Below are 26336 nucleotides of genomic sequence, written 5' to 3' on the forward strand. Positions count from 1 at the left end.
CCTTTGCATTACTGGGGAAAAAAAAAAAAAGACCCCAACAAACCACAGAGAGGGTGGTGGTGAGGAGGTGGCCTTGGAGCAGATTAACCAAGCAAAGCCTAATTGTTTACCTGAAAGTTCATCTCCATGATGGGGACAGCACTCCAAAAACGTGCTAATGCTCCGTGACAACAGCAACTGGAACAGTTTTATCACCAGCTGCTGGCAGATACTCCAGGCTCACCTAGGCACAGTGCAGCAGCCATTGCCATGGCATTTGAGCACCTTACAAACAGCTTGAGAAGTAAACTCAGTAATTTGTGTGTCTCCCTGCCTAGGGGACAACTCCATAACAAAAGATAACCCTCCAGAGAAGTCCTTTCAGCAACTACAAACTGCTGTTTACTATTAGCTCCCAGCCTTCCCAACGGCAAACATGATGATCAGTGCAGTTCTGCTTCACTCAGTGTGACAAGCGGTTATCGAGGAGGCAGCTCCCCAGGGACTCTGACCCTGCTGCCTTCAACTATGATTTCCATGCTACTGTCATCTTGCTTAGGATGCCTTGATCCTGATTTTCAAGTATCTTTAGTCTCAGTGGCTGTGGCTAGATCTCATTACCTTAAGCCAACACAAAACAGCAACTCAATTTCACTGCCTGCAGATACAGCACATTAAAAGGCTTGTTGAGGTTCCTCCAAGTTCAAGAACATTACAGGTCATAAGAGCTGACAACAGCAACTAAAAGATCTAAATCCTTTATTTGCACGTTCTGTTTTCACACGCCTCACTCAAGGGACAGAAATTTGTACGGTCTTATTCACCTGAACCCCTGTGTCTGCTGGCAATGGGAACAGCCTGAGCGATTTCCCACCAACCTTCAAGTTGTACTTCAGGATAAGGCATTTCAGTGGAGCAGAAAGCTGCGAGGGCTGTTCCAGGGAAGCCTTGCTCTCAGGGCGGCCCGCTGCATGGCATGGAAGCCCGCTTGCGTTGTGGAGAGGGCACAAGGAGCCAGTATGAAAATAAAATTCTCCGAATTATAAATAGTACAAAAGGAAACGAATGGCTGGTGCAGCCTGTCCGATGCTTCACGGTGCAGCCCTCCGTCATACACATGTGTCTATAAACCAAAGAGCAGTTCGGGTCTGCCCGGAGGGCAGTTCCTTCCCGTGGATGGGCAGCTCTCCCTAAGGGCATGCAATTCCGTGTGAGCTGAAGAGCCAGGTATTGAACCACGACATCCAGTCCCCTGAGCAAGGGGAGTGCTGACGGAACGGAGCACAACTGCCTCCTCCTAAGCAGAGGACTGGGGATGATGCAACACTGGCGCCGAGAGTCCTTCAGGAAGGGATCATGCCTTTATTTCGCTTTCTGTCTGCCATGACTCGTCGATTATGGTTAGCTCTCGTGCTTTTGTTTGCTTCCTTCTTCCTTCGTTCCTGCACTGTTTCCCGGTTCTGCCCATGGCCTTTGACATTCCCAACAACAGCAGAGCTGTCGTGCTTGTGCCTGGAGTACACAGAAAAAGGACATCACAACAAGCACACTGCACACCTGGGGGACAAAATATATCGATCCTGAGAACCAACTGGGTAGCGGGAGTTCAGCCATCAGGTCTTGAGCCTCGGCTCACCCCAGCTCTGCAGGGCTTCTGCAAAAGCTGAGTATCAGCATTAGCCGCACAATGACTGCATCCTACACGCTGAGTCTGTCAGCTAAAGCCAGCTATTAAGCTGTCCTGAGATCCCTGCGGGAGCTGTTCAAGCTCTAGGAAGCTGTGCTCTCCAAGATCCTATCCTGCACAGGGTTCTGCTGCTTATGATTAAGGGACAGGCCTACCCATTTAATGGGATAGCACAATCCACAGTGAAGTAAAAGTTGGGTGAGGAAGTTAACACCACCGTGGTAGTGACCCTGACATACAGGAATGTTAAGGAACAGGTATATCCTCAACAGTTCAAGTCAACAGCAAAACACCTGCTAACTACAGCAGAGCCATGGTTTCAGCCCGCAGAGGGAGATGCTTACTTACCCCTTCCTCGCAAGGTAAGCCAGCCGCCTGGCTTCAGCTCTTTCCCGCAGTACAGCTGGGTCCTGCACAAAATGGTCCTACCATGGGAAGGAAGGAAAGAGGTCAGTAAACTCATCAGCACCATGCAAAGGGCTAGAGCGGGAAGCGATTCTGTTGGACCACAGAACAGAGTGAATTCAATGTTTGTTATCTCTTCTGGCTGAGCCAGCAGGATTGGTGTCAGTGACTCTAAACACAAAACCTGGCAGAAAACCTGACCGAGACTTCTTTACATATCCTACCTCTGCCAGCAATACCATCAATGTCAGTATTTCCAGTATATCCACAACAACAGAGCATTAGTGACCCTCAAAGTGCTCTGCTGGCATCGTCTGTCTATGGAATAATGGAGATTAAACCTCTCCATGGAGTAAGTGTCCTTGCTCCAGTACGGCTAGCCTATGAAGCAGTGGCTAGTTGTACTCAGGGGACATTTCACAGTCCAGCAGACCGCAGAAGTAGCCACTCCGGAAAGCGGCTCAGTCTCCATGCTACTGTTAAAAGATTTGCTCTCCGAAAGGGAAATCTGTTCCACATCACCTCTGGCAAACACGAGCAGGTGAAGCAGGTAAGACACATGATAAATCTTAATGAGACTCCAACCACAAACTAAATGTCACCTTTGTTCTTTCCTTTTCAGCTTCCTCCTCCTCTTCTTCATCCTCTTCCTCTTCCTCCTGTCCTTCCTCCTGTCCTTTAGGTCTCAAGACTTGCGGAATTGTGAATGGCCTGAGAAATAAGTCACCAACAGTCAGCAACGAAGACAGTACAGCCACAAATGTTTCACTGAACAGCATATCCTTCTCGTTTTGCATCTTATCTTTCAAATGAGAATCTACAAATTTCAAGGACTTGCTTCTTTTTCTGAAAAGAAAAAAAGAGACCCAGTAGCTAATGACACATTTACTATGGGCAATTAACGAACACAGATGTTCCTCACTGGGGAATGTTCACTATGAAGTTGTTATTGAAAATAATAATAGTTTAAAAAAAGGAGCAGGTCAGGAAAAACCTGAAACCTCACAAGGAATTTCTCCAAGGAAACAACTGCTTCCTCTGGGAGAAGGGGATCCAGGCACAGCCACAAGGCATTAATAAGGAGCGTACTTTGCTAGGCTTTAGCTCACCAGTTAGGGAGCATCTATTGTACAAAGACAAACCCTCAAACCTCAAGCTCAAACTCAGGCAGAAACATTAACGCTCAGAAAGTGCTGTGCTCTGAAACCACTCTGACTGGTCAGTGGTTATGGACCCACGGTTATGGGTCATGGAGCCCCAATTTCATTGCTGCGCCCCAGTTTCATACAGGGGGAAATACTTGCAGAAAGCCATCAAGCTTTATGAATCACTCTGAACGCGCAGAGCAGCAAAGGGCCTGGAGGGGGGTGAAGGCGCGATTCACCAACATGCCTTTAGGTCTTCTTTAACATGTTTGTGAGTGTGTGCTTGAATTCTATTGGAATTCAGATCCACCATTCCACTGTCAAAGAAATAAATGTAAAACCAGAAATGCCTTTGTTACTTCAAACCTATAGATGTAGTTTTCAGCAGTAACATCCACTAATTGTTCCTATTGCTGCTGTAGGGGCAGTGAGCACATGAAATAGGGGAAGAGACCTGAATGCCACAGTTACAATCAAACCACAAAAACGATTTATATTGAAGCCTCACCACACTTCAGGAGTCAAAAAAAAAAAAGAAGGGACAAAAGAACCTGAAAAATGCATTTTGGTTTGAGGTTACAAATGGTGACATCTTCATAATATATCAGAATTTAAAAGGCCACTTTCAGAAGTGTTAAACCAGCTTTTACAACATATTTTCTATCTCTAGGTCTTATGTCTAAAATAAATATTCTACAACTCCCATCCCTAACTAACCTCCCTTTGCTTTCCTAAAAGCTAATTGTCTCCAGCAGTCAGTCAATGTGGAGAATGCTGTGCAGTCCAACAAGGACTGAATTCTAGGTGTAAGCATTCCAAGATGTCAGAGAGGACTGGCAAGGAGTAGAAGTTGTACAATTTTACAGATTTTGAAGTTTTCCTTTGCTAACCAGCCATTTTATGTCGCCCAGCTACACTCGATACTGATTATTCAAGATAGCCCATTTTCCCCCACCTTGGCATAGCCGCTTCTGCTATGAAACTGCTGAGTGCAAGTTTCAACACAACGGCAAAATTCAACCTTTGATTTGCTGATTAGTTGAAGCAACAGCCAAGTCCTGCCGACACAGAAAGTGGAAGGCTGAGAATGGCCTGGGTGCATGCCATGGCAACACTCCCCACCAACAGGAGAGAAAGAGCCCCCCAAACCTCCCTCCTCACATGTTACAGAGAAAGCAGCAGCAGGAAAAGGGGTGGTTTTGAAGCATGGACGTCCTCATTGAGAAACAGAGCCAAAACCAGCATTGAACAGGTTTGTGCGAGCCAGACAACTCTAGGTGGCAACTCTCATCAACATCCCATTCACTGAAGCCACAGCACCTACCTCCTACTGATCAGCTCATCATCTGAGTCAGCATCATTTGCCCCCACTTGGTTTCCATCGTAAGTGTCATCGTACTCGTCCTCATAGTCCTCCTTGTAGAGTTGAGCTTCTCCTGGTTGCACAGGGATCTCCTCCACAATCATGCTGTACTGGCTGTAGCGCTCCTTCTGCTCAGCAACCAGGCGTTTGTCATTCAGCAAACTCCTGGTCGTGTCCTTCTCCCTCCTGCACCCCACAGCACAGAAATAGAGGGGCAGACATAGAAAGGCAGTGTAAAGATCTTCTCTATAAGTTGCTTTTTTCCCCTGTTAGCAAGTGGAAACTGAAGCAACAGAAGTCTCATCTCAAATTCCACAAGCAGTACTTAAGCCTACCTATTTCCTCTCTGATTTATAATAGGGCTGTTTGTCTGGCTACTAAAAACAGCCACTCCCGGCTTGGAACAAAGTCATTTTTAAATAGAAGCCCAGCAAGATTTCACAGCAGATAAGAACAGAAATTGGACACCACCACTACCGTTTGAGACAAAAAGGAAGGTTTTACAAGAGGCCAAATGCAATTATACTCAAGCTGAAATTTGACCAAAATCCAAGAAGTCCCATGGATCTTGAATGGCAAGCTGTTTGGGCTGAGACTCCAGTCTCCGAGGCGGCTCTGCGAGGCTCAGAGTGCCCTCTAACACCACGCTGCAGTATCGTCTCACTGTGGTAGCACACGCGGCTGCAAATCATGGACCAGGGCTGCATGAGAGTAACCGCTGCACGGACACGTACGTTCCTACAGTCAAGAACCTCAGCTTATGAACGTGAGATGCAACATACGAACATAGATGGAGAGAGCCAAAAAATTACCAGTGCAGCAAGTAAGGATTAGAATAAGCACAAGTAACAATGAAGAGAACAAAACAGAGGTTGGATCAGAATCACTAGTCCACTATCTCAAAGCGCGCATGTACAATTTTTTATAAATTTAAGGAGGCAAGTAAATGACAGTCATTTTAAAGAAGGGAAGACCAAGAAACAGAATTTTGACAGAGGTATTAAAAAGCAGCCACTCAGATGCTATGTCTCAGGCTGCATAAGCATAAACTCTTTGAAGTTCCATTTTTCAGATGAGCCAAGTACATGCTGGTATTCACAGGACAACTTCCAGCATTCAAAGTCTAGGAGGAACATGCACCAGTGATCTATCTGGCATCTGGATATTATAAGAGAAAGAACCCGTCCAAGGCAGACTGCCAGTGACTCAAGAATGGACAGACTTATGTGACATACTAGCAAGCAGTGGGGAAGTGATCTAAGGAGCCTGATTTTCATTAAGAATCTCAAAACAATGTAACATTACGGATAGATGTGGTTCCCCCTCTCTTCCGTGACTCACTCTGTCACATGCCTGTGTTTAGCTGCAAAATGCCCTACAAAGCATGTGGTTAGTTCACACATACCTAGGCTGGGATAACATCTTCTGTTGGTACTCAGCATGAGATTGAACTAAGTATTTGATAATTGTTTCCTGTCGAGCTGGTCTGATGACTGCAGAAGAGCTGCAATGAGATGTTTCAGGCACCAAATCCAGGAAAAACAGTGGGCTAACTCCTCTAAATCCCACGGTGTTCAAGACATGCTCTGACTTCAAGACACAGATTCAGTTAGGAATTACAGCTGGGCAGGCACAGGCAGGTGTGATCACTTTTCAGGATCAGCAGAGAATCATGTATGTGCTACTATGCTCACTTCCTCGTGCTTGTTTCTCTCCTCACCTTAGGCTTTCTCCTTCACATTAACAGTCCCTGCCCCAAACTGCTTACGCTTACCCGCATAGCACAATGGGACCCAGCCTGATCTGGTTCTTGATGCATGTGACACCATGCTTAGGCAGCGACAACACTCTAAACACAAGCAGAATTTGGTGAGCGAGAGATTTTAAGAAGGAGAATAAAAAAATAAAATACTGATACAATTCAAATCTAAAGCAGATCTCAAACGAGGGTAGAGAAACCCTGTTACCCAGATGCTTCTTGCTTGTGGAACAAGGACTACTGAGGATCTTGCACTTTTAGTGCTGAAATGACACATTCTTCATATTTATGGAGTTCTGAATGTTAAATCCTAGAGAGCAACATACTATAGCTTATCCTTTGATTTAGTTAGATATGGTTGACTTCGGTATAGGGTGTACATTGCTGGTCACAGCTAGTTACCTCCAGCTTTTAAAAAACACTCAAAACATAAATAACGTGTCTGGAACGCTGCAGAGAGAGTTCTCAGTGCAAGAAGAACCATTTTGGAATGAAGAAGACATAGCCTGAGGGAGGCCAAGAGACACCAGGAACAGCAGCAATAAGAGGAGGATAATCCCAAGAGGTCACGTAACAGTACGACAGAAGAGCTGACAGCTTTCTCAAGGAGTGGTGTTACCACTGAAGGGAAGACGCCGCCTCCCTGGCAGCAGCCGGAGGGCAATGCCGTGGGAGGAGGGTCCCACAACCCAGCTCAGAGATGACTTACAGCTTCCCAAGCTCTGTCATCGATCTGCAGAGGGAGCTCCCAGCAGAGTTATTCTGGACGCTGGAAACACTGTGCTGAGCTCAGGCACTGCTCTCTGGCCTTGGCCGGCCACTGCAGCAGCCACCCCCATGTGCAAAACTTTGGGGAGGCGGGAGATAACCAAGCATGCCTGTGGACAAGGCTCCCACTGACAAGGTGCCTGCCTGCACTCTGAGCAAGGCAACACAATGAGGAGAAAGGAGAGAGATTGTGCCTGTGAATTCTTACCTATGGACACTTCAAAAGTCATTGTCTTGGCCAGAGAGAAAAGAAAATATTTTCTTGCCTAGCTGAGCCAATCTAAGCACTACAGCACCACTGCTGAAAAGCTGTTTGACTGGACTTTGTGACAAAAGTGGTTTTCTCCTGAGAGTTTGACGCAGCTTTGCAAGCAAAACCTGAAGTTGGAGCTCCCAGGGTCATGTGGCTGAATCTCCAGCCAGACTTTTATTTACATCCTGTGTAAATATACACCAACCTAAAGATCAGAGTTGGCTGGCTAGAGAAAGCATATAACAAGAATCCAAAACAAATCGCCATATTAGAGAGATACAGTGGACATCAACAGGAGCCAGCAGGACAATGCCCTAACCTATATCTGCATGGAGCGTGGCACAGAACGACAGAGCAAACTAGGCAGAAAGCAAAGGAAATGCCCTTCTGCAGGAAGCATACAGCAGCAGCAGCAACAAAAGCAGCCTAAGCCACTGAGTGTTACCACGTTTTGAAGTAGATGGATATTGAAGCTTCACTTGGATCTAAACCAAATGATTATTTATTCTCAGGTCTGAGTCACAATCCCAGGCTGGTAGAGATGGTTTGTTGTTCAGTTCACGTTTAACATTAAGACCAAGAAGCAAGAGCCTGACATTACAAATGAGCTTGGCAAGGCAACCTCTAGCAGCATACTGAGGAAAGACAATTAGGAAAAACACTAACTGAAACTAACCCCCTAAAAATATATTTTTTTTACTTTCCCAGAGAAACAGAAGAAACAGGTGGGAAACATTTTTGATAAGCCTTACCCCTGCCAACAAATTCCTGCAGGAGGTTTGTACGAGAAATAAATTTACAGGTTCACATGTATTTATTCCTCCTGACAGGGTTAATTAAGGGTGCAAGATACTCACCGCTTCCCTTTTTGTATCCGAGAGACATCCACTGAGTCCCTACTGAAAACATCAAACTCATCGTTCTGGAAAACATTATAGCGAGAAGTGACTAGAGGAGTAGGGTCTGGCTTCAGCTGTCTGTTAAAAAAAACAAAAACAGAGGAGAGAGAAGAAAAACAAAGGTGAACTGAGGAAGACCAAGTCTTCCTAAGACCTTGGTTTATTCTTTGTCAGTCTCAGTCATCCAAAGCATGCCAAGATCCTCTATGTGGTGCTGGCTCGGTCACAGATTGCCACTCCTTCATTTCACAGCCGCGCTCTAGTATGTGCTCGACCACTACGTGGCATCGGTCTAAGATAAAAGGCACAGTTTTCAAAGCTTACCTCTGTGGGGAAACTAAAGCAACTTACAGACAGCAAAAAGAAAATTCTTCTGTTCATTTAAGAATAAGTAAAACCGTTCAGCAGCATGGAATACTCAACAGACTGCCTGGTCTCAAAACAGTGACTCAGTAAAGCCAAACACAAAATATGATGAATTACATGCTGGAAAAAATGCCAATAATTTGCTGCTGTTGATTTCAGGATATTTATCTCCCTATGGTTCCTTCTTAATTCTTTCTCAGGGTTCCAGGTTTACATTTGTTCAACTTATAAGTCAAAAGACTTATTTTTACATTCATTTTGTTGGTGCTGTTAGCTCAGCTGGACAGCTGAAAATGCTGCTGTGCTCATTTTGAAATAAAAATTCTACATTTGCCATTGAACTGACAGTTTTGTTTCAAGATGCAAGAGACAGGAAAAAAAAATCCAGCCCTATCTTCTGTAACTGCTGGCTTTGCAGGAAAAAACCCAACCCTTCCAAAAGCCCACCCCACATAATTCGTGCCAAAGTCAGCAGATTTGACTGGGAGAGCATGAAGATTTGTGCAAAACTAAGATTTTTTTTTTACATCATTTTTCTGATAAAGATGCTTTCCTTTTTTAAAGCAACACTGAAACAGTCTGCCCATTCCTCCATGAAATATGAACAAACAGCACATTCACATCCTGACACTCAGCAAGAAACTGCTGTTGCAGCACAAACACACGCTAGCAGCTGCAGACAAACTAAAACAACTCAATTCCACTGCCAGCTATAAACCCTACATCCCATGTACAACCCAGAGAAACAAGCACAAGCCTGGCAAGTTTGTCACAGGGTAGATAAAAATGGATCTGAATTGATATTTCCAATCTTTCTCTGGTTTGACTTCAACTGCAAAACAGTAGCCTGTCAAATACCGTATTTGACCCTGCAGGTTCAATTTCAGCTGAATTAGTTCCTTTGAAGATGCCCTTTCCTGCATGACAGGTGGAATTTTTAACATCTATGACCCTGTCCTCCGCAGCAAAATAACTTTTGAAGGCAACACATTCTATTGCCCAGTCCAGGCTAAGCCAATGTCTCCATGATGGCATTTTAATGGTTCTTATTTGAGTGTTTAATGTGCAAGTATTTTTGTCCCCCCATCACAAAACACGACCCAGTGTCTGCTCTACTGAAATGCTGAACAGTGAATGTTCCAGTCCTCTGCATGGACACAATGAGGGCTAGTAGCAGATGGCAATGAGAAGCCCTCACTGCAGCTATCTACCCCAAGAAAATGCAGGTGCAACTTCTTAGAGCTCTACAAGTGTCTAACCTTCAGTAAGAATGATGTTAAATAACCCACAAACGAAAAAACAACAGGCATCAAAGCCATGCCAGAAGTTGTTCCACACCTTTGCATTGTTCGGTCCAGCTTATCCAAGTATGGCACCAGCTTATCTTCTAGAATGTTGTTGATCACTTGCTCCGCGTTATAGCTGTACTCTTCCAGGCAGGCCAGGATGAAGCCCTCACCAAGGTCTGGCAGTAAGTCTTTCACTTGAGAGATCAGAGAATCCAGCTCCACCCCTGACACCTTGGCAATGGGCGCAGCAGCTGCACCGGCACACTACAGATACCAAACAGAACTGGTGGCATTACTGGAAAGAGACAGCAGCTGAGGGAAGGCAGGTATACACATTAAAAAAAAATAGGGGAAAGCAGCAGTCTGGGTTATCAGAATTTAAACACGAAGAAGTCAGAGACTGAAGTCAAAAGAAGAGAAATCAGCTAAGTTGTTCACGCTACACAAGGTCTGAGACACAGACTTGGGCACACAACTACTTTTGTCTGTCCCTGAGTCAGCAAGGATACTCTGGAGAAGCCCTTCCTGAAGTAACATGAGCTGCGCATTTAAAAAATCTGCACATGAACTACAGTGATGAAGCACAGTATTTGAATAAACCCCAGCAACAGAAAACCCAAGCCAGCGCGAGTTAGAAGCAATTTGCTCAAAGATAAAGCCAGGATTCAGGCGTAGCTTTGTTTCTCATTTCACAAGGCACGTGGGGCACACTGAAATCTAGCAAAGCTAAGAATGAGACTAAACCTCCTGTAAACCCCAAAACCGAGCAGACCAATCCTCTCTCTGCAGACAAAGTAAGGACAGAAAGAGCAGAAGCCAGTCCTACCCACACAGCTCTGCTCACCTCACCCTCTGATGCATATGCAGCCCCGAGCTCTTCCATGTCCTCAGCAGCTCTTGACGATTGCTCCACTATTGCTGATGCTCCATTAGATGCTGCTGGTAGTGCTGGATCTTTAACAGCTTGTGCTTTTTTCCTCTCTACCCCTTCCCACGCACTTTCCACTGCTTGGAGGATATAGGCTGTCCTGGTCTCATCTCTAAGAGGACAGCATTAAGGACATTTCTAGATGCACATATTCAGACCTCGCCTCGAAGTAACTATGCAATTTTCAGCAACTCCCAAGCCTGTGCCTACATTAACATTTCCCCCCCTGCTTCTTTTTTTTTAATTTTTGAGTCTTTTTGGTTTTGTTTTTTTGTTTTTTTAAAGAGAAAACTTTCCATCACTCATTGCCAATCATGCAGCTTAGCCAGAGGCAGCAACAGTGGAAATGCCACTGGTGTGAAGGAATCTAAGAGCAGTCAAGTCTGCAAAACCTCAAGGTGACAGCAGAGGATACAGTGTGGATGAAGCTTGCTGAAGCAGACTGACATCATCCTCGACAGGAAACAGCTCATCATAGTCACGGAGAAATCTGAAAACGCAGATGCAGGTTTAATCAGTTGAACACAATAAATTACCAGCAGACCTGTCACACGCTGCCATCCCTGCTATGCCACTTTGACTTCCTCACTGCTCAACAGCAACGCACGTCACCTCTCACCCAACACTTCCAGCATGTGTTGCCATGTCTGATTTTGCTCCCATTATACCGCAGGAACGCTTTGTCCGAGCCATTAGAGCCAGTTGCAACACTCCTCATGATGTGAAGACCTGCAGCCCAGTGCCGCATTACAGAGAAAGTACAGTTTATGGCATGATCAGAATGACAGCGTTGTCAGGAGGACAAGACTGAATTCCTGGTTCTGCCACTCACTCACTCTGCATCTTCAGCATTAGCACTTAGTATCTTTCTGGTCTGGTCAACCCAGTTGAAAAGCACAGATTAGTAATAATAGCCTAACTTGTCGAGGTAGCTAATGGCTAAATTGCTATCCTCCACTTTGAAAGCCTGGATTAAAGAGAGTGAAGAATAACATTCTCCAGCGTCATGCAACACCCTACTCACCTTTACAATAAAGTCTGTACTGCAGTCTGAAATCCTCTCACAGCAGTTCTTCCAACTAGTTAGAATGATTTCTAACTCCCAAATGCATCGTAATGCCTCATAATAATGTCTCGGGCAATTCTGTTGTAAAGAGTGGAAGAGGAAGGCAAGCTGACCCTCCCCTTGGGCCTCTTTCAGCCAGACTCACCTCCTTTCCTGAAGCACCGAAGTGAAGATCTGTAGAAATTCCTCAATAAAAGGCTGAATATTCTCACAGCTGCAGGAAACAATGGCACAACAGAGTGAAAAACTCAGTGGTACGCTTACCGCATTGCACAATCTCCACATTCTGCCTCACTAGCCAAACCAGTCACGCTCATACATCAAGGCAAAATCCCATCTGAAAATAGATTGCAGTCCACTTTTTGACTTTCACAGGAGCAAAGGGTCAAATGGAAACAAGTTTCTTTTATGTCTTCAGGAAACATTTCAGACAGCTAGATCTAGAGCTGTATCACAGGTAGAATTACAAGACTTGAGACAGACTTTACAAATCATAGTTTGATGCCTCAGACTTGCAGTAAGCAGAAAAGGGCGTGTAGCGCTTTTGTAATTGCACTCTTATTACACGTCTTGGGATTACACCTGTGAACCTCCCAGAAAGTATGTGCTTACCTATGTAAAAACATATGCCAAGCAAACTCCTATTGCAATCTTTCTGTTAGAACACCTAAACCTCCCATTGCTGCTGATGCGTCAAGCCTCACAGCAAGACAGAATGCTCTCTGCAGTACATCAAAAAGAAAAGTTAAGAAAAAAGGTACTTCTCTAGAAAATTTGGCATATTGTTTTCACAGTAGCCTCAGTTCTTGTCAAACTGGCAATGAGTTTCTGGAGCTGTCCTTTACTACCTCTGAACTGTACATAGTCCTTAATACTGTGGAGTGTGAACACGTTACACACTTGGGTTCATTTATGCTTTCAATATTCTGGTGAGTACTGAAAGGCAATACTCAGGTAAGCAAGGGTAAGGCAGGGCTGCTACTGCTCCTTTCAGGAGTAGGTTTACAGCACAGACAGACTGAGTGGTGGAGTCCAGGTCACAGAGGAAGTCAAGGAAGCAAATCCAGGTCTCTTGTAAGGAATTCCACCAACAGACCCTCCTAATCTTCTTGGACAAATCTACTGATATCAAACCAGGGAAAATATTCAAGCAGAACAAGAGCCACAGAGACCAGCAATCCACAAAACCTGTAACGAGTATAGGCAAAGAGAAACCAGCCCAAGGGAGCACTGGCCTTGCAATCAAGATCCGAGTTCTTGCCTCTGTCCCCAATATGCAGCATAATTTTGGGTAATTTCTCTTCATTTCTCTATTTAAAATAAGGATGGTTATACTTGCCTTCATTTTGAGATTATTCATAGAGCTATCAGTTAACAATTTTCACAACAGGAACAGGGGAAGAACTGAGTAAAGGCACCAGTATCTAGATTTAAAACGACTGTTTTCAGTGATTTATAACACTGCACCACTTTTGCTACGGTGTCTCAGCCAAGGTGTCTACACACACCATTAGAGTTTGCAACTTAGCCATAAACTGAGGTTAGAAAGCTTGTTGGACCACAGCATTATCCCACGTTAGTGGGGTCATCACACCAATTCTGGATCATATAGCTTCATCTGGAACATTCCCGCTATTCAGAACAACAGACTTCTGATCTTAGCAAAAATCTTTGGCCACAACCCCAACACAAATAGCAGTATCTGTTCATTTTCTCCAGTAAATCTGAAAACAAGGAAACAACCTCTCCCACAACAGCAGTCAAATAACTGGCTCGTACCCTAGTGCCCAAGTGCCAATACCTGCTTTCTAAGATGGGCTGCAGACAGACTTGGTTTATTAGGATGTGAAAAGCTTCTATCATCTTCTTTCTGGAATGCGAAATTCTCCTCCACAAATCAGCAAAAACACTTCAGAGAGAATAAAAGACACTGTTGGTGTCAGCAGAAGAAATCTGAATCTTTAACACACTTTTACTCCAGAGTTAACCCTCTAGAGGAAGAATTTCATTAACAGAATCATTTCTTTGCTGCAAGGACTGGAGATTAGAGCTATTTCACAGTCTTTAAGAAAAACCCCATGCTCTAAACAAAGTTGGTCTCAATCAGCAATTGTCCTGACAGCTAGACACATATCTCAACTGTACCAGCATAGTCTGTGCCTTAAAACGAGACCAATCTGTACATAGAGATATCATTCATATTTTTATGCTTTGTTACAATTTGAATGCATCTCCCCTCAAGTTTCTTCTTAGACAGCGGTGAAAGAAATCATTAGTCACCCCACTGCCCAGGAAAATTTGGAATTAGAAAAGCCATCTCTTCAGAGTTCTTTGAAGCAGCATAAAAAAAAGATAGAAAGACTCCACAGAGGTGGGTAAAGCAACATGAAGTGAATTTTTAACTAAGCCCTGGGAGAGTCGTACTGAAAAGAAAATGCAAGCCTTTGCAGACATTTTCACCTGTTATCCTCGTAATGCCTCTTCTTAATTGCAGATTCCAGCTCAGGAATTGCCAATTCATAAAACGAAGCTAATCTGTAGAAAAGGGGCAGCAAAACAGTAACTGTCAACCGAGGTTTCAAAAATCATTTGCTAAAAGACAAATCAAATGGTTAATTTAATTAGATTCTCCTCACTAGCAGTACTCATTAGCATTACCCCATTTTTTTATTTGTTCCCTGAAACACAAGCAAGCAAATATGCGATAGATAAAGAGCAGCACTCTGACAAATCCATCAAGGTATCTTTGAAGGTGTAGGCAAAGAAATGCATTTGAAAAGCACCACGGTCCTGAACAGGAGAACAATCTGCCCAACCAAGAAGCATCCCAAACACAAATTAGCAGTCTGCAAAGAGCAGATAGCTCGAGTCCACCCTGAAACAGCCCCTCCCACTCCAATATCCTTCTGGCCCTATCTTGCTATATGCTAAAAACTGGGTATGAAACAGGGTATGATTTCCAATAAAGTCTTACTGGTTTTGGTATTCAGCTCTGCTCTAGGTGGGCATTTAGATGAAGGTATCCAATATGCAGAAAGCCCAAGAGGGTGTTTCAATAGGATGGGGCAGGGAGGAAACAAAGAAAGTTAGTTTGGTCCAGTTTCCCATTCTAAGTGCCACGCAGCCCACACAGACCCTTTCCTTCAAGGACAGGGCACCCAGAGATGCGGAGAAACACCCTCACAGAATAACAGCCAGTACTGCTTCATCAGTAGCTAGATGTTACAAGTAATGGTTTACAGCACTGCGCACAAAAGCCAAGCCCGCTGAACTGATGAGGGGCTCCATTAGGAACATTATGTCCATGTCTCACGAGTACCCTTGAGGCAAACGTAGCAGAAGCTGGTTGATAACTTCAGTCAGGGAGAAAAATTAGCAAGTGCCAGCAGATTGATTCAGACTCACAGAGGCTACAAAAAGATAAATCAGTTTTCCCTCCCCACACTCCAAAGACGCAGTCATTAGTCCATATTGAGAAGTAATGAAAATGTGGCTGTTGTCCCACTGCACGGAGATCAAGACTATTTTAGCACATCTCTGACATCAACAGCAGGATTAGAAGCAAAAGGCTTTCCTCTTCTGAGTAACCAAGCATGCAAGCAGTGCTGCTTGCCAATGCAAATAGCCACCAGCAGTCCACCAGCTACTCTTCTTTCAATAACCAACTCGACGACAACATCCAAAGAGGACAGAAACCTACACACCCCAGAGCAGCATTACTCAACCCGTGGTCCATAAACCACTGGTGGCTGTAAGACTTCAGAGGTCTGCAACATGATTGGAAACGAAAGCAAAATACAAATGTGTGTTTGTTCACACTAACAAGTAAACAAAACAGGGGAAATAAAGAAAATAAATTACTACTTCTCTTGGTCCTAAACAAAGGCTGTTACGGCAAGACTCTGCAAGAAGATCTGGGAGCTTAAAACACCTGGAGCAAGCTGGGTAAGTGCCACTCAAGGCTTTGCAGCCTCTCTGGGAACACACTCTGCTGTCTGGTCCTTCAGACCACCCTGACTCATCACCTCTGTGATCCAGAGCTGGACAGAGAATTAGCTGTCAGCCCAGCTGTAACAGCACTGGCTTGCTATCCTCTCCCAGGCACTCAGCTCTTTGCCAAAGCTCAGTAATAGTCTCTATCATAAAACTTAGTCATAACATCAAACAAAAACATTTCTTTTCAGACCTTGATGGACTGTCACTCTGAAATACTTTCTACTTCCCTTGCTTTGGATCCTACAGCAGGAAGCTCTTTTTGTCCACAACTCTTTTCTGCTTGTTCCTCTCCACACTTTCCAAAGAACACTGAGTACCGCTTAGCTGAGGTTTGAAATCGCCATGGTTGCCTGGCTCTAGGATCATTCATCGATAATGACGAAGGCGACCACGTTACAAATTCGAGACATCATTTATTTATTATTCTGTATTCCTGTCAGTGTGAACCTAGCAGTCTCTAGCTGCATTGAATCTGTCTACTCTCTTAGCGGTAAAGGGACTGGGACAGAACACAGCAGCACATTCAGTATTTTTACTTTGCCAAGACAAGCTCTGTCTGCGGTCCAAGACGTACCTGTAACAAAACTCATGTTTTTGGAAGGTCTGGCAAGCCAATGGGAAGACATCAAGAAATGCCCAGAGTGTCGTGCAAGTGTCGCATAGGTACAGCACAATATCCTTCAGCTCCTGAGAGAGAAAGAGCAATTACTGAGAGAAAAGCCAGACAAATTTTCCTAGGAACATAGTATAACTCACTAACAGGGACACATCATGTTCAGATGATGCCTTTTTCCTGACTGCCTGAAGAGAGTCTTGCTATCAATCATAAACATATTACATGTTACGGAGTCTAGAGGCAGAGATAATGTCGCTACTAGAACTTAAAGATCTATAATGCAATCCCAACTTCTCACTCTCATTAAGATACTGTGAAACTACAAGAATCCTCATGATATACTGTTTTGGACAGAGGTTTCGTCCTCAATATATCCTCCACATGTAGTATTCTTCCCCATCTAGCTGGAAGCACTGCATAGCAGTAACACAGGAATTAAGGGGGATTATTTCAGTGGTCTTTCAGTGCAAGATGCATTTCCAGGGTAGCTGTAACAACTCCCACGCTCAAACTGTAGGGCTAAGATTTTGCAGAAGACCATGCTCACGGACATGGGTCCTGTCCTTGCACAGCACTCAGCACAAAAAACCCCAACTCTTAATTAAGTAAGGTACACTGTTGTTAAACAAACATTTATGAAGAAAAAAAATCAACTCTGATCACCGACAGGGTTACATGGAGATTCCTGTCAAATACTCTGTTACATTACTTATAAGCTGGTTAAGTGAAAAAGATGCCAGGTTTCAAAAGAACCCACGATACGATGGCTATGGTTGAAATGCACACAGGCAAAGCCACCAACTCCTGGTGGAAAGGCTTTATCATCAACTCATATGACAAACAGTGAAACAATGACACGGAACCATGCGCTGGATGAACCACCACTATTTGGGAACAGAATGACCCTCTGTGGTCTTACTGCTCCATGGACTGTTCAGTCTGCAGGACTACAAACAGTAAAGTGCAAGGAGCAGCAGTTCTACCTGGAGGGGCATGTTCCCTGGAGTCACGTTTACTTTTTCTTCCAATTTCTGTGGCTCAGCAGAGGCTCCTTCACACTGCAAACCACACTTATGCAAAACATTGTTGAACACCTAAATCAAGAGAACAGAACAGTGTTAAAACAGACAGGAGAAAGCAGTGGGACACATTCTATCTTGTCAACTCCTATGATCACGTACGCAACGTAGGACTATCTCCATACAGCACGGAGCTGTGCAAGATGAAAGCTGCAACAGACTGTCACAGGTCACAGCAGGAAGGGCCACACTGCACTTCCGAAGCTCCATGCAACTTGCAAGTAATTTAAGTGCAGCTGCATTGTTGTTGTGCCAAGACAAGGACTGCAGCTAAGCCAAATCCTTAGCTATACGAGAAAAAAAAAAAAAAAAAAAAAAAAAAAAAAAAAATCAGGCAAAGCCAACACTGGGATCCCACCCAGGACCCCTATTTGCAAGGGAGCAGTGGGACAGCTAGGAAGTTAACATCACCTCCTGCTTATGAGCTAGTCCCAGAGCCTTCCTGCCCTCTCCCCTGAGGTTAGTGGGACAGATTTTGTGGCTCTTGTTTACAAACAAAGAATCTGGGGAGAAGCTGATAGAATTCGGTTCCGGATTGCTAACAACCTTTGGTGTAGGTCTAACTTAAAAGCAACTCCTCTACATTTGCACCTTGAGAGATTTGTCAAACCCTCCCTGCAGAGATATGTCAATGGGTGGCTGAAGGTACTGAAGGTGCATACTTGGGGTTAATATTACTATTCTTCAGGGCATGTAAGCTCCTAAACCTGCACAGGTATCAACTCCTTTCAGTGACAGTGTAAGGATATAGTTTTATGGATCAGTAACGACACATCTTTGAGCTGTTACATCCATACACTTGAGAATGCTGATATCACCCTGCAATGGCTACCAAAACACTCAGTAAAGAAACCAGTATTCTGCAGAGAAACTGCTCCGACATGGTACATTGGGAAACGCAAACGGAGTCTCCACTGTCCTCCCCAGTAATTCAATTGAAGGTTTGGTCTCGCAGCCTAGATTATTTTTTAAACCTGGTATCACTTCTGAGATTTACCTCTAACAGCTTCTTAACACATGGTAAAAAAGAAGAATGTGGGCTTTCAAAAAGTCAAGTGACATCACAGGTGTCTTGGGGCAAAGGGTATCTTGGGTTTGTTTATTTTTATGCATTGGTGAGCTTTCTGAGGACATAAACATGACATTTTCAGGGTACAAAGATGTCAAGGCACCTTGATTTCCCCCTCAGATTAAATATGAACCCTGCTTTATGAGTCTGGGGAATATAAAAGCTGCTTATAAAAATGAAAGCTTAGACCTGCAGAGGTGCTAAATACTTTTTGTATGGCAACAATGCATCCCTTGCAACTGATTTTCATTTACTCTTGAGAACCTGCAATGTTAAAGCTAACCCGTTCTACTACGTCAGTCTTAGCTACCTCTCACAGTCTCTATTTTGTTGCTTTAAGTTTCAACGCTTCCCTGCTTGGGGCGGAGGATACGAAGAATACTTTTTGAACTGCCTAACAAAACTCACTTGAGATTAACTGCAGAGGAGACCAGAAGCTGAAGGTAATAGGAAACAATCATCAAGTAATAGTTTTAGATAAAGGTTCAAAACCTACCTGACGCACATTAGCATACACTAGAGAAAGTAAGCAATAGCAAATACATTCTGCCTGCCTACGACCACATTTACCCCCTTCCACCCTCTAAGCTATGCCACATTTCCAGGTGAAATGCAAGCCCTGGGCCAGGCAGGAAAGCAGTACCTGGAGGACAGTGGGCAGAGTTTCGTCTAGGTCACTGAAGTAACTTGGTTGCTGAGTGAAGATATTTTCTAAGAAGAGAAGGGGAAGGAGACCATTTCCCATTAGTGTAGACATTCATGACAACAAGCAAATTTTCACCAGAAGATGTACCTGTATTATTACTGACACCCCCCCCCCCCGCCCAGATGCATCTAATAACCGTTTAGGACATGGGCACAGGCTCAATTCTCAGCTCATGCGCAGGGCCTGCCCCTATACAGTTGGCCCATCAACTCTTCAATGCGACTGGAGAACTGGTAATGAGAAAATGCTCATCAGAGCAGAGCAAACAAGATGTTAGATGATTCACACCCCAGAGGCTGAATCAATGAATAATGCAAATACTATTGCTAAACATTCCTAGTTCCTTTATTTGACAACTGGAGTTGACTTTTAATTACTGATAACAGTTCAGCATACACTGGAAAATGTTCTGCAGAATATTTCTTAAAGGTAATGAGGCTTTAGTAATACCTGATATTATATTACTAGGACTTCATTATCTTCACAAAATACTCCATTGAGTAATGGCATACCATAAATCCTCACCAAGTAAGCACAGAGGCTGCCTATTTTCCTGTGAATTACTGTTCAGACAATGAAAATTAACAGAGTTGTCCAGCAAGGATAAGAGTTATGAGACAGGTTTCAGAAAAATTTATACCCTGAGAAGAACCTAAAGTTTATCAAGTTATGAATTGCACACCAGAACTGCTCATGCCCTTACTGTCACAACATAATGCAACTAATCAGGTGAGCCAATCATTGGTCACTTGCATGCAGCATTACTGCGTTGCGCTCCAAAGCATATGTATAATTCAAATGAGGTTTCATACACTTAGGTCTTCTTCAAGACCCAAATAATCTAAGCTTTACATCTGAAAGAGAACTATCTACCTTGTCACGCCTTCTTCCCACTTCAGAGGCTTAACAGATGAATTTAGAGTGGAAGTTACTGAAAAAGGATAAAGGGATTCAAAAATACAAAGGTTTGTCTAAGCTCTTCTGGTCTGGAAACTTGGCTGCATCACATGTTCCCTTATGCTTCTCATGTTAGTCAACTTTGATAGTTATTTTTGTCTCATTTCCAAGAAAGGGTAATTTTCATTACATGGACTGCAGACAAAGTGGGTTAGAATTTAGGGAGAAGAGCTCACTTAATCCAAGCTTAGGTACTCTTCCAACTGTGCTCACGTGGATGATAAAGATCACAGGTAGGTCTCTTGTGAAGGGAGCACAGGATAAACACAGAAGCTAAACCAATATGCCCTCTCTTCATTACGCAGGTTCCAGCGTCCAAGGCTGAGACATTACTTAATATGCACTTGCCACTAAGACTGACTGTACAGAGAAATCTCGGGATAAGCACAGCTTGAGCAATGCTCTGAAGCGCTTTGTGGTTTGAAGGCACCACGTAAATCAAGGTCTGCATTGAAATTTCAAGTTCTCCCACTGCATAGACCAGCGATTACTTCACGATGCACGTTTCACTTGGCTCTCAACTTTGGGAACAAAAGCACTCAGACAAGCAGTTGGTTTGTGCCCCATTTTCTAACCCTCCTCCCTCCCTGCCCAGGAGTTTTTTGCCCCCTCCCATCTCTACCAGGGTTTTACAGAGCCCTGACGGTCTTCTTACAGTGGCTGGGGACACATTTTATTGGCATGGGAAACAACTGCTGAGGCATAACTGAGCCTTTGTTCATATCTGATACCACAAGCCCAGCTCAGGACAGCTAAGCAGCAGGCCACTATGCGTTCCTTGACATAATTGAAGTTCACAAGAAAAAAGAAGAGAGTAATCTGATCTAGAAATTGATCTAGAAATTATAGATTCTAGTTGCTACTGAACAGTTTGTTTCTCAGAGCGGTAACGTTGGGATGAAACCCCACTCATCACTTGCCATTAGAAGAGGAAGCAAAAGCCTAAATGCAACAAATTGTTCCTTGGCTTTAACTAACCAATCATCTTCTGGAGCAGGAGACCATTTCCCTTCCCAAAAAGCACACAGAGATCCAGAATCTTGGGGATGTCGAACAGGAAGTTATTGTAAATAATCTCTCCAAAGACAGAGGGAGTGATAAAATGATCCTACAAAGAAAAAACAAGAAGTAATTTAAAGGATAATCCGTATTTTGCTCTGTAAGAACTCCAGCATTATAATGACATATGTAAAAACATCTCTCAAAGGCATATGAAGGATTTTTTTTTTTTCATAGAAGGCAGCAACTCTGCCTACACCAGCTGCTGCAGAGTCCTCCATCCCCACATTCCCAGCTGTTTGTCACTGCCACTACACCATCCATCCCACCGGTCTCATACCACTCCCAGGGCCAGGCCACCCCACGAAGTAAACCAATCAACCTAAAAGTTAAAACGAGAAGTTACCTACAGCTCATTCAGTTCCCAGACCTGGCTCACGACACAGCCAAATGAACAGCTGAGCTGACACAAGAATGGCTCAGCTCAGGAGTAGGAACGAATAACCAGGCATAGGTACAGCGTAACTGGCACTCACACTGAAAAAATACATGTGAGATCAGAGCCCGAGGTTATTGGTACCCTGGAAGCGCAGAATCAAGGCACCAAAGATGACTGCACCAGTGACAAGTAAGAATAAAACCCAGGAACTGCAGCTCTATACCCTGACTGCTCGAACACTGTGTCAAAAACACGCGACTCGTAACATTGAAGGGAATTCTTCTAAAATTCTACATAACCAAAATTCCATCGTTTTTGACACTGAGAAACAAGCAAGCGAAAATGTGATTTGCCTATAATAGCAAATGTTTTCACAGTGAAAGGTAGTATGCACATTCTCCCTGCTAAAGCAGACGGATGGGGCTTTATGCTGGCTAGGTTAAATTTCTAGAACTCCTGCTGACTGCCTGCATGACAAGGGACTATTCATTGTCTTCAAATTACTCAACTATAAAATGGTTTCAAATACTTGTCTGCCTTGTTGGAGTGGCAGGATTTAATCAGATCCTGGAATGAAAGACACCACAGAGGTGTCGAGTACTTTTGCTGAAGGGGTGCCAGCTGCAGGCTCCAGCATTTCTTCTACCTGTTCCCACCCCAGTCCTCCAACTCCCACTCTGAGAACTTTCCTCAAAATGTCCTGAACGTCACCACTGTGATAATCAAGAGAATCAATACATTGCTAAATAACACATCATGAACCAATGACGATATCAAGGGAGTAATTGCTAAAACACAAGGTGCCTCACTCATCCTGCCCAAAGGTCTTGTGAAAATTCCACAGCTCCTGATGGGAGTTGCACTCACACAATTAGGGCTGAGTACGTCTTGCAGTTATGATGCCAAGAAAACAGTAATTTAGAGCAATTTCGTTGCGTGTCCAAAACTTGGGGAAAGTTTAAGGAGAGACAAGTTACAGCACAGGTTACACGACACTGCACGGCACAGAGGAAGTGGCACTGAGGGAGCGAATGCTGGTGGCCTGAAGAACCTCTGTTCCATGCAGCCGTACAAAGGCCAACTCGCTCCTTTTTCTGTTACGGCGATGTGTCATACCACCACACGTGGCTAACCGGTTATTACTTAGTTAATTGCCTGGATCTCCTTCCCAAGAAATCGTTGCATAGTTCAGATACTTCAGCTCTGAGTGATTATCATCTCCATACAGAGAAACAGGCTGATAAAAATAGCCAGGGAGAGGAATGCAGTTGTATGAGCAAGTAAGAAACACAATTAATTCCTCTAATTGTCTTTTTTCCTAAGCTGTACAGCCCAGAGCACCTGCAAGACAAAGAAATATTTACCTTGGACTCCTTGTGAGTGGACATTCTGAGGAAAGTCAGGAAGACACTTCGATGAAGACACTTCTGCATGTCATTCACCTCTGGATGGCAATCCACCAACGCATCAAACTTGCGAGGGGCATAGCACAGGTAGGAATCCAGACATTTCTGAAGCGTCTCATCAAATATTACCTTGCACAATGGAAGACAAGAAAATGGAAGGGAAGGAATGTCACACAATGGCAGCACAGGTAAATTCAAAAGCAATCTAAAATACCCAAGAGTGCTAAAAGGATTCACATATGCAAACTCTTAAAATCCACAATGAAAAAAAATCTATAGGGAAACAGTACTTTCTTTGCACTCTACGATGCATTAATTAAAATGCTTGACAAATGACATAATGAGCATATACAAGTCTTTATGAAAATAATTTAAGGTTCGTGGCTTTTAAAAGTACCTAGATCGTTCACACTTTTTCTTCAGCGTCCACAAAACAATTATTACCTGGCACCAAAATTTGTCATGAGGCAAAGCCAGAAGCCAGTTCAGGTCATCTGCAATGAATTTTGCTCGCTCCAAGAATTCTTCCACTAAAGCAGGGTCTCTGATAACAGGTGGCGGTCTGTATAGCACAAAAGACCGATCTGCTTTTATTTCTGGGTGCTGCAGAAAGCCAAAACACTGTATTAAAACTACAGACCAAGTGACAGGAATGCCCACTTACCATTTGCACTGCTCACTGAATTTTAGGAAACCAACACAAAATTACACTTTGACACAAACTGACATTCAGTTCCCTGGTAACTTCCCGTTTTCTAATCTTTCAAGGCAGCAGATCGGAGGGTTTGTATCCTTATCTATCAGCACTATTTTCAGACCTTCATAATTCAGTAGACATTGCTCCTTGCATTCTATTAACCAAAAGCCTTGCAAAGCAAAGCAATCCTCCCACACCTTCAAAACAAACAGCACCAGCTTAATGTCATGCCTTTGAAACATGGCCTGCACTCTCTCTTCTTCCTCCGAACCAGTTCTTGCATAACAAGCCATGAAATCAAACCGACATGACCACCAAATACAGAGAAGAAACATTTCACTACCCTTCCCAAGGGTTACTGAACAGGCTTTGCCCAAATATACCCGTCTTAGAATGAGAATCATGTTGAGGGGCGAGGAGCAGCAGCTTCGAGCTCTGCCTCAACCCACACATAAGGCCAGGGTAAAGCTCCTCAGGAGCAAGCAGCATTAACGGCAGGTCCCACTTCCGCAACATGCCCACGAGAAGGCTCTCTCCACACCTTATTTCTGGGAGAAAAGGGTAACTGTGGATTTAATTTTCTGATTTCACCAAGCTGAAGCTACAGGGCAGGAGGTCATGGGATGCAGCAAGTGGATGGAGTTATCCCAGCACCATAAATCACAGCTAAACTTCACGCAGAGCTTGAAAAGCTCCCAAAGCATTCTCCCTCTTGCAGCAAAGTTTACATTGCTAATCAGACTGTTCCTCAAAAGAATAAGGAGTTCTGGGAGAATGCAGCTCACTAAAGATGTTGAACACAGTACGGTTTCATTTACCCACCACTGAAATAAGTCTCAACTACCTGAATGCACTACAACATGAAGAAAAAAATTTAACAGGCAAGCTGACAAAAGTTCATTATATCCTGGACCAAGGGCTAGTTTTGCTGAGGCCCAAATACAGGGCAATTAAAGGCCTTGTTTGGCCTTCAGGAAAAACACAGCTCACCAGTGCCGGTAAAGTTCTCAGCTTCCCTGTCTTGGGATCCCTTTCTGTCAGCTGGAGTTCATCCAGAGGCAACGCTGGCATCGTGAGGACTTGTTCCTGCCTTCATCAAACAGAAAAACAAAAGCAGCACAGGATGCATTTTACAAGGTCAATCAACCAAAACCATAACAAAAGAGGCTACAGCCTTACTGTAACACACATGCACACAGTGGCTGGAAATAAGAGTTATGCAAAGCAATTTATACACCACCCAAATGCCAAACCTCGAGGGAACCCAGGAGCCACCTGTACATGCCTCAGAAGAAACCTGCAGACACCTCAACACCACACAGCCGTTCGCTCGCTCCCCACCCCGCCGTGGGATGGGGGAAAGGTAAAATTTGTGGGTTGAGATAAAGACAGTTTAACAGGACAGAAAAGGAAGGGAAAATAATAATAATATACAAAGTAAGTGATGCACAATGCAGTTGCTCACCACCCACTGACTGATGGCCAGCCAGTCCCTGAGCAGTGACCTCCCCCCAGTTTTATTGTTCAGTGTCCATACAGAAAGAAAAAGCACTCAAAAAATGAGTAGACATGGCACTTCGGGACATGATTCAGTGGCCATGGTGGTGTTGGGTTGACGGTCGGACTTGATGATCTTAAAGGTCTTTTCCAAACTTAATGATTCTGTGATCTGGAATATCCCTTAGGCCAGTTGGGGTCAGCTGTCCCCGCTGTGCCCCCTCCCCACTCCCTGTGCGCCCCAGCCTCCTCGCTGGCAGAGCGGGGTGAGGAGCTGAAACGTCCTTGACTTACTGTAAACACTGCTCAGCAACAACTAAAACATCAGCCCATTATCGACCTTATTCCTATGCTAAATCCAAAACACAGTGCTAAACCAGCTACTAGGAAGAAAATTAACTCTAGCCCAGCCAAAACCAGGACAGTGCTATACTTTCATCCCTGTTCATTACTGAGAGGCCATAGACATCTTCCAGGACAACAAAGAGCATTTTGGGACATTGTTTAATATGGAAGTTTGATATTTAAATCTGGTTCCTGAAGAGCCAGGCTGAACCCTCTGCTTTTGCAGTCTCTTTTAATGCTTGCAGTCTATCTACTGACAGCATAAACTGGGGAGGCAATCAAAAGACATCCTGCCAACATACTATTAAAAGAATACTTTTGGTGCTTACGCGGCAGAATAAATCAGAATGAGACCAGTACTCATCCAGATAAGGCACACAGGGTGAGCCTACAAAACACAGCCTTCCTTTCCACTGCCAACTTCCCACATGTTCACAAAACCATGTTTTAATCTTCTACAGCATTTTTAAGCTCAGAATTATTTCTATTAACTTTGTGAAGTTACCTGTAAGTCAAACATTAGAGTAATTCAAAAGAAAGTATGTTGTTATGTGCATTGTTAAAAAATTTCAGATATCAACAAAAAACAATTGCAGGTTAACAGAGTTTTTCATTTCTTGGGG

At 43.9% G+C, this 26336-nt stretch overlaps 1 protein-coding gene across 1 annotated transcript; it reads right to left on the reverse strand.

Moving 5' to 3' along the window:
* Positions 1-1322: 1322 nt before the first annotated feature.
* On the reverse strand, positions 1323-24942 carry ASCC2 (activating signal cointegrator 1 complex subunit 2; the record flags this gene model as incomplete). The annotated part of the gene is made up of 18 exons (XM_082007701.1): positions 1323-1491; positions 2015-2091; positions 2674-2782; positions 4541-4765; positions 8217-8336; positions 9963-10177; positions 10758-10953; positions 11257-11331; positions 12053-12121; positions 13709-13816; positions 14368-14442; positions 16478-16590; positions 17503-17613; positions 19311-19378; positions 21309-21438; positions 23133-23303; positions 23619-23777; positions 24862-24942. The coding sequence occupies 18 exons, from the start codon at positions 24940-24942 to the stop codon at positions 1323-1325; spliced, it is 2271 nt and encodes a 756-aa protein (XP_081863827.1).
* Positions 24943-26336: the final 1394 nt, after the last annotated feature.

This window comes from Phaethon aethereus (genome assembly GCF_964289735.1).
Source record: "Phaethon aethereus genome assembly, chromosome: 17".
Classification (NCBI taxonomy): Eukaryota; Metazoa; Chordata; class Aves; order Phaethontiformes; family Phaethontidae; genus Phaethon; species Phaethon aethereus.